Consider the following 16,305-nt stretch of genomic DNA (forward strand, 5'->3'; position numbering starts at 1 on the left):
GAAGATTGACTTGTGTATCTTTCTTTAAAAATCACTTTTGGATATTTGCATAAATATTTTTTTGCCAATTTGGATTTTTGCACGAGGCTTGATAGTGGTGGTGATGATGACTTTGTGCCCTTGGTACTCTACTAGGAACTTTACACGATAACACTAATTCTCATGATCCTGCAAGGTAGGTGATACTGGTCCCATTCTGTGGTTGAGAAAACTGAATCCGTGACTTACCCAAGGCCATGCAGCCAATAAATGGTGGAGGATTCTGACCCAGGTCTTTTTGCTGTCCCACAGTTAAAAAGTTCGTTTCATTCCCTCTGGTAGATGGTGGCAAAAGGGAGGAGGCAGATTGTACATAGATAAGAAAGTAAGAGGATAAGTAAAAATTTGATTGTGGTATACCTTATCCGTAATCAGCCTAAAAGGTATATATGAAAGAGTCTTTGGAATATGTGTTTCTTTTCTTTTCTTTTCTTTTCTTTTCTTTTCTTTTCTTTTCTTTTCTTTTCTTTTTTCTTTTTTTAATGTTTATTCATTTTTGAGAGACAGAGACAGAGCATGAGCGGGGAAGGGGCAGAGAGAGAGGGAGACACAGAATCCGAAGCAGGCTCCAGGCTCTGAGCTGTCAGCACAGAGCCTGACGCGGGGCTCGAACTCACGGACTGTGAAATCGTGACCTGAGCCGAAGTCGGACGCTCAACTGACTGAGCCACCCAGGCGCCCCTGGAATATGTGTTTCTAAGTAAATTGCAAAACAGACCAAGAAAGGCAGAAGAATAATGATATTTTCATTGAATTGTTAGGCATTTATTATGCTGAAGGTCATTTAAAAAAAAATGCATTCTGTGTTGAAACCAGCCTCCTGAACTATAAGCACTTCGTGATCTGCCTCTGCCCTGGCCTGCCCTATGCTGCCTATCATTCTGTGTGCCTACAGGAGACTGGCCTTACATCCCTGCAGAAATGCTAATGTCCTGTTAGAGGACTTGGTGTAGCTGGTGTACTCTGAGAAGAGGTTCGTGGGTGGGATTTTTGGTTTTATTTTGTCTTTCCTAACAAGATAACCTTGCTACTTGTCCTCCCTCCCCAGACCCCCAAATTAGCCGGTGTGAGCTGGATGGTGCCATGAGATTCAGATAATAGTCTCAAGCCATGTAAATCTTATGGGGGTAATTATTACCACAAACCAAACTGTTAAATTAGCGTGTGGTTTTTTTCCTTAACTATCCTCCCTAACCCCTACTATTTAAAGAATATTCTTAGGAAGCATCTGTTTAAGACTGCTGCTAATAGCTAAACCTTACCCCACACTGAGGGTGGTACTAAAAGCTGTTCACATGGAAAGTGAGCCTGGGTCAGTGAAAATCAGAATTTGAGTATGTGAATGATAAAAATAAACAACCCCCGCCCCCCTCCAAGGACAATAACACCTTGCAAAGGTCTACAATCAAAAGTTGCTTTTTTGAGGCAGAAGGGAAGAAGCACAGAGCTCTGGTTCCCTGGACTAACGATGCCATGAAGCAGCAGGGAATTATTCTGATGGATCGTGTATACGCCATTTAGGAGGTACCTTTAAAAGGGGAGTGAAACTAATTTGGCTTAATAATTGTCTTCTGACTCAACTTCTAAGTTTTGGTATTAAACTTTGTGGTGATGATTGATACAATATTAGATACCTCCTCAGCTGTTTTCTTAGCATGATATTGACAAACACTTGGTTACGGTTTCAGCCTTCCTTCTGCATTGGCCAAGTTGCCTTTTCTAGGATGATTCATCTTTTAGTGAAAGGATGTGTGAAGTGTCCCAGGGATTTCCTTTTGAAGAACCCCAAGCCACCTGGAGAAGAGTTGGAACTTTCTGGACTACTTTTGTAAAAACTGCTTTGTAATTTTCACTTCTTAAAAGTATATCTCTTGATTTTGCTCTCAGGGTCAGACAAACAAAATTACACAAATTTAGCTGTGTTTCTCACCCCCATAATCAGAATTACTCAGATTTTCCTGTCTTCCACCGAAGATCTAAGGAAACTAAGCCAATTGGTGAATATACTGGGAGAAAGAAAAAAAAAAAAAAAAGAACGGTATTATGTGTCGTTCTGATTTCAACTACATACAGCATTAGTTGCAGAAGATCCGGAACATGTTGTGTGTAAATCTATAAATATGTACACATTGCATGTATATAAAAATTCTTCACACTTGTAGCAGTGCGCACTGGGTATCCTAAAGAATTGAGTAGGCACTGTGATGAGACTTCACAAACCAGATGGGAAAGATGCAATTAATAGCCACACGGGACACGGTATGGAGCAATTCAGGAAAATGGAGAGATTTAAGTAAAACTTGTCAGTCAGGAATCTGGCATGGAGACTGTCTTCATACTATGTGTATGTAACAGACATTTCATATTCTAGTAACAGTGTTAGCACGGACGGGTGCCTGAATTCAGGCTAGCCATACAGTTCATTGAAGTATCGGAAGTGTATTCGGAAATGTATTCGGATTTCAAGGTTCCCCGCTTAGGAAATAGATGCAACCAAAAGAAAAGTAATAAAGTGGTATGAGAGCAGGTGTGAAAGGTGACAAACCATTGGCAACCATTCAAAGGCCAGGACAGGCCAATTTAGGGAGCTGGTGGTTAGATTAGGAGTAAGGGCAGAGTACAAATGGAGGGGCAGGACGTGTGCTCCTGGGAAGGAGGCAGGGGACTGCTGGACCCCGACACTTCAGTGCTGTTGGGTAAAACCCTGATTCTCCACCTCCTCAGAAGGGCTCTCCGGGCCAAGCCAAGATGGCGCGCAGTAGCATAGCGGCTCTCGTCACGTGCTGGGGCAGGGGCGTGGCCTCGGGGGAGCCGGTTAGGCCCCGCCTTTCGGGGCGGGGCCAGGGGCCTTTAGGGGAGGGAGGGGCGGGGCCTAGAGGCGAGGCGCTTAGGCGCTGGCGGAGGCTGCAGCTACCTCCGCGCTCGCTCCGCTCCCTAGGACGTGTCTGGCTCCCCCGAGTCGGGGGCGGCTCCCTTCCGCCTCGGAGCTGAGCTGCCTGGCTCTCGACGACTGCAGGCAGGTGAGCGCCCAGAACCCGGGCTGGGAAAAGGATGCCTCTTCTTCCCACCTCCAGCTCCCCTCCAGTTTGGGGAGGGGTCTCTGTCTAGCGCGCCTTGGAAAACAGCCCCGTTTTACTCCGGATGTGTCGTCCCCGGCTGGCATAGATATTGCTCTCTCCACCGCCCCTCGCCGGCTTTTGCAGTGCCCTGTGCCCTTGGGGGTGAGAATGGGGGGCGATGCCCGGTTTGCGGGAGGGCGTGGAGTTCTCCCTCATCTCCACCATCCTCGGAGGAGGGGGGCTGAGTTGGCAAGTCTCCCGGTGGGAGCTAGATGGACTGCGCCCCCATTTCCCATCCAGGAGAGTCAGAGAAAAAGCACCTCTTAGCTCTTGGGCCGGCTCCGCTGCTTTGGGCACAGGAGGTACTGAGGTCTTCGAGCTTGCCGGGGGGTCTTAATCCTTCCCGCGTTGCTACTAACACCCCTTCTTAATATCGCTGGCTCTCCGTTCCTTGAACTGCCGGTCTCAGGCTGTGCCAGAAATGCCCCCATCTCCGCAGTGCCGGGGCTGGGATGGAAGGAGCGGCCAACCCGAGGTCTGGTGGGGGTGGGGGTGAGAGTGGGCGCAACCGGAAAAGAGGGCTGGAATAGATTCCTGAACTGGGAGGATGGGAGTGGGGAGTTGACTTTGAACCACGCAGTAGGAGTGTTTTCCAGTATAGATCCTGCAGGTTTTGATGGTGGGTGAGAAGAGAGAGGTCAGGTTGGAGGACTTGGAAATGTGGTGTGGGTGGTTTTCTTTGAGAAGGAGGAGGGATCCAGGACCAGGTGCCACTAGGAGCTGATGTCACCTTTGAGGAGAGGGGTCTGTTGGCAGTATCCATTTAGAGGGATATGTTTGTTGGGGCTGCTCTTCTGCTGTTCTATGTGGTGAGCGAGTGGTTAAGGAAGAGGCTTTGCTTAGTTAGCATGGAGATCCCCTCCTGGTGGGAGCTGAACAGGCCCCTCCAGTAGCCAGGTTTCAGGGACTTCCCTGTCTTTCCAGAGCTGTTGGAACTGATACCTAGTACTCTTGTTCAACACCCAGCAAATATTTATTTGGTACCTACTGTGTGCCAAGCACGATGCTATGTGCTGGGTGTTTTGAAGGCAATTTACTGCTATGGAGCAGCTGAAAGGTACACACTCTGTTAACAACTCCCCCGCTCCCATTTTGTTGCACTGCTGTTGGATTAGGAAAAAGCAGAGCCCTGTCTACATGTTTTCAAACAGCTGTCTGAACTGGATTCCAACCCATCCACCCACTACCACTATTAACTGGACAGGTAGTCCCAAGAGAACCTGCCTTAGCAAAAGGGACAGTTTGAACGATTTTTCTTAGCTATTTTCTAGGACTTTGTCCTGAGGCCCGAGGAGGCTGCCTGAGATAAATAGCATCTCCAAATAATGAGATGATGAATCGCACAATGATTATCAGAGGCCAAGAATGCACGAGACACTCGGCACAGTGGGAGATGCCCTCTTGTGGAAGATAGAAGAGTGTGGGGAAGGGGGTGTGAGAAATCTCATTTAGTGGTACCTGGGCGTGTGCCGATGAGCATGTCATGATGTCAGAACCGTGGAGTATATGAGGTCTGGCAGTTGGATGATAAGGAGGGATTGGAGGGGCAGGGCAGGGCAGGGAACCAGGCTCCTAGGGCTCTTCTCTGAGTTGACTGCTGGAATCCTAGAGTTGCCCAGAATTGTCAGGGATTTCAGTGGATCTTTCAGAGCCTATGAGGCTAGCAGGGTGCGAGCTGGGGAGGGGAGGAGGAGTCAAATTTGAAGGCTCGGTAGGGCCAGGGAGCCGGAGACCAAGGGGGCTTTAGGATATGGAGACACTAGCTGAGGCCTTTTTATGCCGGGGGGACTCTCCCCTGGGGCCTTAGGCCCTTGGATGGGTTGCTGTAGGAGCAAAGGTGTGGCTTCTGATTGGCATGGGGTTGTGCGTGGCGTGTGTGTCCTGGAGAGGAGGTGGTAAGGAGCAGAGAGGACCACAAGAGTAAAAGCTGCCTCAGAGTCTAGGTCCCAGGTATGGAATCACGAGGAATGGAGGGGAGCTCACAGGGAGGGGTGGTGTGTATTGCAGCCACATGAAGTCACCATCTGTCCCCCCTCTGGCCTGCTAGCTCACTGACCTATAATTAGCTCTGGAGGGCATACGGTGCTGGCTCACAGGAGCGTGGCACTGTGGATGGCTAGTGGGGTAAAAAGTACTCTGATGGACCGTGGTGCTTGGCCAAATCTGACAGGGGCAGCTTCTAGGGGACCCTCAGTCTTTGCTGTGCAGGGAGGGGCCTGTGGGAACTGAGAATGCCATGGGGCAGGGCCGGTGGGGGGAAGTAGCCGTGGGGAGAAGGAGCTCTGAGCTTGGATGGTGTGAAACTCCAGGGCTGGGCAGGGCTTGAGGACTGCCCTCTTCTCCTTGGCAATGGCCCTCCAATCCCACAGGAAACATTGCTGCCCAGTGCATTGCTCTGGTCTCAGAGAGCCTTGGGTCCTACAGACCCCTCTCCCGTCAGGTGTCTTCTTTTCCGCCAGGCGAGGCCAGCTCCAGCACGGAACAGCTTCTTGCCTGTCGGGCTGAGAGGGCTTGGCTAGGGCTGCTTCATTCTGAGAGAGCTGGGAGGAGAAACTGCCACTGGTTAATTCAACTGGACATACTCCAGGTGGTGCTCGGGGCTGACCCCAAGGCTGTGTCAGAGACGGGTTGTTTGGTCACGTGCTACTCTCTGTTGCTTTCGAGCCATTTCTTGTATACGGTAGTCCCCCTTGTTGCAGGGGGACCCACGGCATTCCAGCACCCTCCGTGGATGCCTGAAACCGTGGATAGTACCAAATCCTATGTATGGTGTATTTTTTTTCTTATGCTACACACCTATGATAGTTTAATCTATAAGTTAGGCACAGTGAGAGATCGGCAACAATAACTGGTAATAAAATAGAACAATTGTAACAACAGACTGTAATGAAAGTTACGTGTGAATGTGGTCTCTCTCCCTAAACATCTTACTGAACTCACCTTTGTTCTTGTGACGACGTGAAATGACAAAGGGCCACAAGATGAGATGAAGCGAGATGAATGACGTAGGCACTGTGATGTCGCCTTAGGCTGCTGTTGACCTTCTGATGATACATCAGAAGGAGGATCCTCTGTGGTTGACCACAGGTAGCTGAGATCCCAGAAAATGAGACTGTGGATCGACGAAGGGGCAGGGGGGAACCACTCTATCTCTGTCCTCTCAAGTAGACTGTGAACTTCTTGAGGGTTGACGGCATATCTCACACGCCTTTTGAATCTATAACAACTCTTAGAATCCGGTATTGGATTCATGGAAATCAGCTCAATATGTAGTTGTTGGATTGAATCAAAGAGGTCTGTCTCCTGATTGCCTGGGTTCAAAGAAGCAGGGCTGCCTTGCAACTAGAAATATTTAACCTAGAGCAGAGAAGCCCCTGGGGACCCCGTACAGTGTGGTCTTACATCTCAGTGGGAGAATTAGATTCTATAGGCAGTAGGTAAAGTGAAAATCCCCAGATCTCCCATGAAGCATGGTGTATGGGTTTAGGTCTCTAATGCTGAACAGTAGCGTTACTGTAGATCAACATATACATTATGTTAATAGTATTCATGGTATATTAATTGTATAATATGTGCAGTGATTTTTAAACTGATAAGAACAGATACTACACTTGATCTTAGCCAAAAGGCCGAGAAGCGATGTGCAGTGATTTTTAAGAGAGTATGTACAGTATAATTTTGTGGTTAAGTGTCAGATGAAGTAGCTGCTTTGCATTAGAGGCTTTTATTGCATATTTTGCTTGGCCAATGGAGTTGAAGTCTCGTAAGTAAAATATGTGGCTGATGGGACTTCATGGCCACTGTCTTCAGATGGATGACTGTCATTTCAGAGGGGAGACAGGCTTGCATTCGGTGCAAGAAAAAGTTTCCTTAGGACAACGAGGCCTACCTCATTTAGCGGTGAGCTCCCATTCCCGAAGGATAATCAAATGAAGACTGAGCTGTCAGGGATGTGTAGAAGGAACTCCCGCCTTGTGTGGGAGGTTGGCCTACGTGACCTCGGGGAACCCTTCCAAGTAGGAATGTGCAGTTCTAGGTAAGGTACAGGGTAAGGTGGGCAGTGGATGGCAGGGGTCCTTGGCACATGCCACAGAAGAGGACTCTCCTTTAGCTTGGAGGAGGATGCTGAGAGTGGAAGGCTTGGGGGGTGGGGGCCAGGCTAGGACCTCGGCCTGGGCTGTTTTATGAGGAACAATGTTCTGGGAGATCCAGGGGGTGTCCACTGCCATCTCTGATGCACCTGGAGCCCTGGGCCTGGGAGACCTGCAGGGCAGCTCTGATGGGTGGCAGTATAGAAGGGTGGGCCGGACCCAGTTCCTTGAACTCCGCTCACACTAGACTAACTGTGGAGCACCCCCAAAATGTTTGGCTTTTGTTTGGGGCAGAGTGCCTGGAACAAATGGAGTTTTCATTCTTTCACTGTCATCCCCATCCCTCCCTCTTCTTCCTCTCACACGGGTTCAAGGCCATGCATGCCCTTCATGCACTTACAGTCTGTCATGACCAGCGACGTATGCTTTCATGATCAGACACACACAGCCATGCACAGGCTCTCGTGGCGCCCGCATGCTCTTAGGGGCACACGTGATTTCTTGACTCCCAGATGCCCGGGCTTATATAACCCCACACACCTTCACTCTCATGACTATACACACGCTCACAACAACACATTGTGATGATCAGACTCATAGTCTTGTGTGTCATGAGCCCTTGGCGTATGACCACACACAATCTGTCTCACCATTACACATACCTATGCACTGTCTCACGCACGTGCTCGCAGGACCCTGTCCTCACGACCGTGCTCTTACACGTGGGCACTCTCTCATGGCCATACATACACAGCACACGTTCTCATGACTGTTACACAGCATTGCACAGATACACGGGTCCCCACACACGTCCTCTGTCTCATAACCTCACACACCCTTTTGTGCCCACGCACACACGCGCACTTTACGATGCAGTTCTGAGCGCTCTGGGCCTTTCGTGCCCTGGTGCCTGACAGCACTTCCATCTTGTGTCCCTGATCCCCACCCCCCCCCGCCTGGGAAGTTCTGTTTTCTGCGGTGTGACAGCTCCCTAATCTGATGGGCTGATCTACCAATACAGAGGCTTCTGAGCATTTTTGTTTTTTTTCAACACCAGCAGAACCCCATTTGTCCTACAGGGACCCTAGTTCTGAAAGATTTCTTATTCCCCAGATATGCCACACTTACTACTTGGTTTCTTCTTCTGCAAACCTTATTTAAGGACATCTGTGAGTGTTAGACCCTGGCTCTGCTTAGCAGAACTTGGCCCGGGTTACCGAACCTGATGATGGAGGTTCAGCCAAAGCCACGTATGTGCTGTGTGCAGTGGCCCAGCCTTACGTTTTGGTTAATGCAGGCGTATGATCTGTGAGACATTCAGAATGTGGGAAAGAGTTGGTGGGCCCCCAGTGCCACCCGGGTAGCCTTCTCAGCTTTACTGCTGTGTGCCATTGACGTGCTGACTCTCTGAGGGAACATGTGTTTATTTTGGCAGGGGTCTCCTGTAGACAGTGCTTAGCCCGGGGTTTTTCTAACCTCTTTTTAGACTTGGAACCCTCTTATGCACACGAAACCTTAATCAGGTGGTCGGCCACAGTGACAGATTTGGAGCGGACGAGATTAAATGAAGAAAAGGGAGCTCGGGGGCGCCTGAGTGGCTCCATCAGACCTCACTCTTGATTTCAGCTCAGGTCATGATCTCAGGGTTCACGAGATCGAGCCCTAGGTGGGGCTTTGCGCCAACAGCGAGGAGCCTGCTTGGGATTCTTTTTCTCCCTCTCTCTGCCGCTTCCCTGCTCACGCTTTTAGAAACATTTTTTTTTTTTTACATTTACATTTTTTTACATTCATTTTATTTTTGAGAGACAGAGAGACAGAGCACAAGTGGGGAGGGGCAGAGAGAGAAGGAGACAGAATCCGAAGCAGGCTCCAGGCTCTGAGCTGTCAGCACAGAGCCCAATGTGGGGCTTGAACTCACAAACCGCCAGATCATGACCTGAACTGAGGTCGGACGCTTAAATGACTGAGCCACCCGGGTGCCCCACCTCTGTGCCCTTTTTCCTCCTGGGCTGCCCCTAAAGGTACTCTCTCATAGTCTCTAAATCCTGCCTTCGTTTAAAGAGGTAGTTGTGATGGCTATACTTTTGGGTATTTTAGAAGAGGAAGTATTTAGAAGAGGAGACTCACAGTCTTTCTTTCCCCACTAGCCTTTGACGTTAGTCTTCCTGGGGTGGTGACAGTGAGGGTGACCATGCAGCCAGGTATGTCCAGGGTAGCCTGGTTCACACCCATGTCCTGGTGTGATTGTTAGCAGCGCCTCCATCCATTCTCAAGAAGGTCCTGGTTTGGGGCGCCTGGGTGGCTCAGTCGGTTAAGCATCCGACTTCAGCTCAGGTCACGATCTTGCAGTTTGTGGGTTTGGGCCCCACGTTGGGCTCTGTGCTGACAGCTCAGAGCCTGGAGCCCGCTTCGGATTCTGTCTCCTTCTCTCTCTGCCCCTCCTCTCACTCATTCTCTGTCTCTCTGTCTCTCTGCCTCTCTCTCTCTCTCTCTCAAAAATAAATAAATGTTAAAAAAAATAATAAAAAAAGAAAGAAGGTCCTGGTTTGGACGGTAAGTTGTATGTTCACCTAAGCGATAGGCCGTGTCTTGGGAAGAAGGTGGCCCATACCTGACTACTGGGGAGCCGCTGGGGAGATGGGCTTCACAGATACAGGCTTGGGGAACCTGCCGGATAGAGACATCGCTCCCTGCGTCTATCTGAGTGCACCCAGCATTAGGAAGGAGAGTGCCTGGGTCTGGCAGTGGGTGCTCACTGACACTTGGGTAGGGTTTTTTATTCCTCGTAACAGTTTCTGTCTCTTATCTCCTTGGACCCTCATGACAACCTATAAGATCAGTAGAGTGTATTGTGTTCTGGCCTTCATTTTCCAGATTTGGAAACTGGAAGCCCAGAGAGATAGTCTCACTGCCGGTCTTTTCGGGGGGCCCGGAGAACTGGATACTTCTGAAGGGACATGTAGCCACCCAGCAGTGAGAAACTGTCAGGAGAGCTTTTCTAAGGGTTTTTCTCTGGGAATGGCTTCCTGGATTTTTAGTTTTCTTACTGTGCTTAGAGTGAGCCCTGCCTTGAGGTGCCTTAGCGGCCTGGGGTGCTAAGAGTTAACACTGACCATGTGTTGGACAATGACCTCAGCGCTCTGGGTGCATTAACGCCAGTGATCTACATATCAGCTGGGCTGTCCGAGGCGGGCCTGGCTATCCTCCCCACTTCACAGATGAGGAACCGAGGCTCAGACAGATGAAGTCTCTTTCCAGAGTCGCATGTGTGGTCAGTGGGGGAGCCGGCAATCAGGCCCATCAGCCTGCTCTGGAGTCTTGCAAGGGAGGAGGGGCGCCTGTCTTGCTCTCAAGAAGCTTTACTTTTCAGAGGGCAAGAGAAAGGAACCTGCTCCCAGGCCTTGGGCCAGTGTTCACTCTTTTGGAGTTCCTCTTCTTTGAACTTGGTCAGCGATGGTCTGCCCAGAAATGACTCTGCCACACGTATCTGTTCAGTTCCATGTATGTTAGGCCCCTGGCTGGAGCATCCAAAGACAAGTAGGAAATGGTTCTCACCCCAGAGTATTCAGATGCGATGATGTGTCACAGAGACAGGTATAAAGAAAGGGCCGTGCCGGGTCCGTCGAAGGGCCAGTCTTACCTGTAGGAGAATCAGAAAGGGCTCCGTGGAGGAAATAGTGTTTGAGATGGGCTTGGAAGGGTGAGCGGAAGTGCCTTAGACTGACATGGAAGGGGCCACTGAGGCAGGCTGGGTGAGATGCTAGAAGCTGGTGGGTCTGGGAGCATGACCCCAGGGTAGGGAGTAGCAGGGGAGGAGACTCACTGGGCTCTTGGGGGAGAGGAAGAGTGAGGGTGAGGCTTTTGGGGGTGGTGGGCTGAACAGGGAGAGGGGGGAGGGAGGAGAAGCTTCTGGGTTAGAGGGAAGGAGAGGTGGGCAGCTGGACTTCATTCAGAGGATTGTATCTGAAAACCCCGCAGGGTGAGGGGAGCTGAGGGCTGTTTCTGAAGTTCTTGCGGGAGTGTGGTGTGGGGTGCGGGGCTCAGGGGACTGTTGACAGCTCGGTTTGGAGTCCTTAGGGCATCTGGGGTCGGGGGAGGGCTTCAGGTGGGTGGCGGATGAGGCCTTGGAAATGAGTCACTTCCAATGGGCAAGTGACCATGGTGGCTGCTGTGCAGAGGCCTTCCCCAGGGGGCACGGGGGTGGGGGAAGCCAAGGCGATATGTCCCTAGGCTGCCTTGTCCCTGGACAAGGGCGAGAAATGGCAAAGGAGTCATGGCCTGTCTTCCCTTTCTCAACTGCCTTCCCCTCCTCCTTGGAGTCAGACAGACCGGGATCGAATCCTAGTTCTTCCTCTTACCAGCTGCGTAGACTTCGTTACATGACTCTGAGACCCAGTTCTCACTGGGAAGCATTGGAAGAATTGGGTCTTCCTCGTGAGGAATTGTGAGGATGGAAATAAGTTAATAGATGTTAACCGACAGCCCAGTGCCTGGTATCGAGCACGTCAGAGCTGCTATCATAATCAGTGTTATTTTCCTAGAGGACCACCTCCCTCCCCTTCCTCCAGTTGAGTGGGAGCATGGGAAGGAAGGGAGCACGGCCCTCCTCTTTTGCCTCCTTGCTCCGAGGGGCTTCACCCTGAGGCCCCCTCTTGGCCAAGCTCGTGGCCCACTCACATTTGGGCACAGCTCCAGCCAGCTTTGCCCTAACCCTTTGGCCTCTACAGGGCCACCAGCTTTGCCCTCGATGAGCTCCCTCACCATGGTGGGGCCTGCCATCTGGTAGGGCAGTAGGGAGCCGGCCCGTGTGTGTGTGTGTGTGTGTGTGTGTGTGTGTGTCCAGCCAGAGCATCAGACCCAAGTCAAGTGCACAGCCCTTCTGTTTGTTGGGAAGAGATGGGGGGGGGGGGTGACTCTTGGAAAGCCAGAGAGACCTCAGATTTGCCTCTTCTGTGTTTATGAGTCCAGACACCTGGTGTGGGTCCGACCCCTCCATACACACTCACACACTTGCACTCACACTCATGCCTGCTCTCTCTGGAGCCCTCTTCCTCGGTGTCACAGCCTGCCCGTACTCCTCACCGGCAAAGCCCCTCAAATGCTCACTTTGGGGGCTGGTAGCTGTCGCCTCTGAATCAGGACCTGTGAGTGTTACTTAGAAATTGTGCAGGAGTTGAAGAGGCTTCTGTTAGGCTGAGATGATAATTGCGCTATTTAAAGCCGGCCCTGGAGCCAGAAGGAGCCAGGTGTCCTGACCCGGTTGCCCTAGAGCTCCTGGCTGTTGTTCACCGTGCTGCACAAGTGGGGGCAGGGTAGGGGGGTCCTGGCCAGCCATCTCGGGGCATCTGCCTGGCATCGCCCTCTGGGCTCATCCTCAACCTGCTCTACGTGATGCCATTTCACTAGCGGAAGTGGAGTGGTTACCTGGCACCTGGTTGGGAGGGAGGCTGGGAAAGGCTGGGGGCAGCCAGCTTCTCAGTTGCCAGAAAGACCAGGAGGATTGGGGGAGGCCAAGCTGGACCAAATAGCCAGCACATCCCGGCGGGCAGCCTGAGGTCTGTTCTTCCTTCCTGAGAACCTCCCAGCCCCTTTTCCGTAGGAGCTAGGACAAGCCCTCCCACAGGCCTGCCTTTGCCCTCTACTAAGGTAATTCACACGCCCCTGCAATCATGGGGTGCTTTCTGCTTTTCCCAGCTCTGTGTTATCTGTGATCTCATCCCTCGAAGGTGGGCAGAGCAAGGGTCGTGGGTTCCATCTTACGGCAGAGCTCTCAGTAGGTGGCGACAAGCCCAAGGTCATCCGGCTGGTCTGTGGCAGAACTGCACCCGAGGTGTCCAGAGTCCCGGCTCTGGGCTCCTTCCTCTCTTACTACACTGCAGGATGCCTGGGGATCTGTTGGACTGAGGCTGTTCCCAGGACCCTGAGCTCCTGAGTGCACTACACTCTTCTTCCGAGGACAGGTTCTGTCACAAGGAGCCTCTTCCCCAGCCGGACCCTCACTTCTCTCTCATTTCTTCTTGGAGTGGGATGGGGGAGTGGGAGGGGACGAGGGCCTGGCAGCTGGTGAGTTTGGAGAGGTTGTGGTCTTTCAGCCTCACAGATTAGAGCATTCGGGGTGAGGGTCGTGAGCACAGTGGGAGGGAGAATTGGAGGAATCGCTATTATTGGCATTAGTGAGTTGGCACTTCTGGCAAGACTGGGGTAGCAGCCCCTCCTGTCTACTCCCATCTGCTCTGTGGGGCAGGGACGTTGGGCTGGGAGGGTGCAGACCAGGGTGCTACTTTTGACCTCTGTAGCTGCTAGGGACCCAGCCCTCCACGGTGGCTTCCAGCTTGGGGAAAGGATCCCCTGGATCAGAGTCTGTGTCCAGTTTGGGTCTGGGAGCATGTGTGTGGCCACACGTGTATGTCCTAGGTCCCCATGTGCGCGTCTGCTTGTATGCATGTGTGTGTGCACGCGTGCGTGTGTGTGGGCGTACCCACATGCCTGCCTGAACCCCTGGGCCCCCTGGGAAGGACTGTGGGGGTGAGCTCAGGAGTTCTCAAGCTGGTGCTCTAGCTTGTGTCTGATCTAGGCCCACATTCCTCCCCAGCCTCCCTCTTGCTGCTCCCATTTCTGCCTGGATCATGAGTACTTTGTGGGGGGGGGGGCAAGCGGGGGATGATAGGTGGGTTCAGGTAGAAGAGGCTTGGTCCTTCTCTGGTTTCCCTGCTGGGTTCAGCCCTGCCACAGGCTGGGGGCTGCCCAACGTCCAACTTCTTTCCTCGCATCGGGTCCTCATACCTCCTGCCTTTCCCCTGACCGTCCCAGTCTGCCTGTTGCCCAGTCTGCCACCTGGGGCGGGGGGTGGACAAGACGCAGTCCCTGTGTCCCCCAGATGGTAAGAGGAGGGAAAGGAAGGAAAGTATCGTTTAGAGAGCATCTCCTGTGTGTGCCCATTACCATGCTGACTGCCTCACATCCTATTTCTCATGCAGCAAGAGCTCTTCCGAAACGGATTAAAGTAGTGGCCTCCTGGCAGTGGGCAGGGGGGTTGGAAGGCAATGGCAGGCAGAGGAATCCCCAGCTGCACCCTGCCTTCCTTGGCACACCATTCTTTGCTCTGACCACCGGGCTTCCCCGCGCCGGGCTCAAGGTGTTCTCGAGGCTAGGCTGGGCACACGTTCCCCAGCAGGGAAACCAGCCTGTTGGCAGTGGCAGCGATGGGCCGTTACGCGGCGGGAGAAGATTCCCGGCCACGCGCAGGGGCCTGCACGCCTCGGGAGACTGACACCCTTTACCCCCACCTGACCATGGGTTCCTTCGCATCATTCAGTTCCTGCTCCGACACGGAAGTCGCGGGCCACGACTTCAGAACGGAAGCCTGCTCTCTGCCAGGTTTCAGGAGGAGGGGCGACTTGAGCTGGAGCCTCTTTTCCTTTTTTTTTTTTTTTAAATTTTTTTTTTTAACGTTTATTTATTTTTGAGACAGAGACAGAGCATGAACGGGGGAGGGTCAGAGAGAGGGAGACACAGAATCTGAAACAGGCTCCAGACTCTGAGCTGTCAGCACAGAGCCTGACGCGGGGCTCAAACTCACGAACCGCGAGATCATGACCTGAACTGAAGTCAGCTGCTCAACCGACTGAGCCACCCAGGCGCCGCTGGAGCCTCTTTTCCAAATGATGGGCATGGAGCAGGTCAGGGCTCTCTGCCACCCAGTGCCCAGCCCGTGCCTTTCCAAGGAACCGTACTGGGTCAGTGGTCAGGGTAGGAGGTACCCTGGCCTTGTCTCCTGTGACCCTAATAGTGCACCCTGTGTGGGTTTACACCCGCTTAGAGCCCTTTAGCCCCTTCTGTGCTTACCTCGGCCTGAGTGCAGGGGGGAAGGCTATGGTGGGGGCAGAGACCCTATTTACCCCCCTTTCACTTTCCCACCCCTGGGTCTCAGGAGGACTCTGGGCAGCCTGCTGGCTGCTCCCCTGCCACTGACTGAATCATTTCTATATTTGGCCAGTGAGCCACGTGGGTGGGGAACCACTCCACTGCGGCTGCACTTCTGACAGCTGGGGGGTGGGGAGAGCTGGAGGCAGAGGCTACGGCAGCGGGCATGTGCGTTCCTTGGGAGAACTAAGGAAGGCGCCATCCGAGTGAGTGAGTAAGCCTGGAGGAGGGGCGTGCGCTGACATCTCCTTCTCCTCCCCCACGTTCTGGTCCAGGTCCTGTTTCCTCCCCCCCCCCCCACCCCGCCGCCATCCCCTCCCCTGGATGCCCTTCTTTCCTCAGCTGGTCCTCACCACAGCCTCTTCTCCCACAGACCACTGCCCTCCAGAAACGATGGGCGTCGCTAGACCCAGCTGGGACTCTGCCAGGCTCCAGCACTCAGCCTAAGGAAGGGCCCTCTTCCAGCCCTGCTCTCCCTGCCTGTCATGGCCACACTCGGCTGCTGCCCGCTTGTCTGGGGACATAGGGCACCCAGCCCCAGCCCTGAGAGGTTAAGCCAGGCCCTCTGGCTCCATTCCACAGGGGCACTCTGGGCACCAGGCCCCTTTCAGAGCAAGAGCGACTGATGCCATGGGAGAAGCCCCTGCCCACCTGCCCACTCACCTGGCGCTGTCTGCTCTGAGACCCATGCACTGGGTCCCCCTGGAAGTGCCAACCCTGTGAACCCCTCCCCTGTCCCCCGACGCTGAGAAGGCCCTGTCCACCCCCACCATGTGTGAGGTGATGCCCACAATCAACGAGGGGGACCCCCTGGGGCCCCCCCATGGCGCCGATGCTGACGCCAACTTTGAGCAGCTGATGGTGAACATGCTGGATGAGCGGGAGAAGTTGCTGGAGTCCCTTCGGGAGAGTCAGGAGACCTTGGCAGCCACGCAGAGCCGGCTCCAAGATGCCCTGCATGAGCGGGACCAGCTCCAGCGCCACCTTAACTCCGCCCTCCCCCAGGTAAGGCCTGATTGTCTGCACCTCCCCACATTCTGCCCCCCTCCCCACCCCCCCCACTGAGCCCTGCAGAGCCCTGCACACTCTGGGCCCTCAGCTTATCTGCATCTGTTTGCGTATCGACAAATGGA

General features: G+C 52.9%; 1 protein-coding gene and 1 non-coding gene across 4 annotated transcripts in view; one reads left to right on the forward strand and one right to left on the reverse strand.

Annotated features, from left to right (window-relative positions):
• Nucleotides 1-6,601: 6,601 nt before the first annotated feature.
• On the reverse strand, nucleotides 6,602-6,799 carry LOC122212527. The gene has a single exon (XR_006199202.1). It is a non-coding gene; the product is annotated as a U2 spliceosomal RNA (small nuclear RNA).
• Nucleotides 6,800-15,694: 8,895 nt separating this feature from the next.
• PPFIA4 (PTPRF interacting protein alpha 4) overlaps nucleotides 15,695-16,305 on the forward strand; it is a 38,406-nt gene continuing 37,795 nt past the window's right edge. For all 3 annotated transcript variants that reach the window (XR_006198914.1, XM_042925540.1, XM_042925539.1), the window contains exon 1: nucleotides 15,695-16,177. Coding sequence is in view for 2 of the 3 variants with exons in the window: in XM_042925540.1 (XP_042781474.1) it covers nucleotides 15,944-16,177 (234 nt within the window). In the remaining variant the exon portion in view is untranslated. The remainder of the gene's footprint in view (nucleotides 16,178-16,305) is intronic.

The sequence above is a fragment of the Panthera leo genome, chromosome F3 (genome assembly GCF_018350215.1).
Source record: "Panthera leo isolate Ple1 chromosome F3, P.leo_Ple1_pat1.1, whole genome shotgun sequence".
Taxonomy (NCBI): domain Eukaryota; kingdom Metazoa; phylum Chordata; class Mammalia; order Carnivora; family Felidae; genus Panthera; species Panthera leo.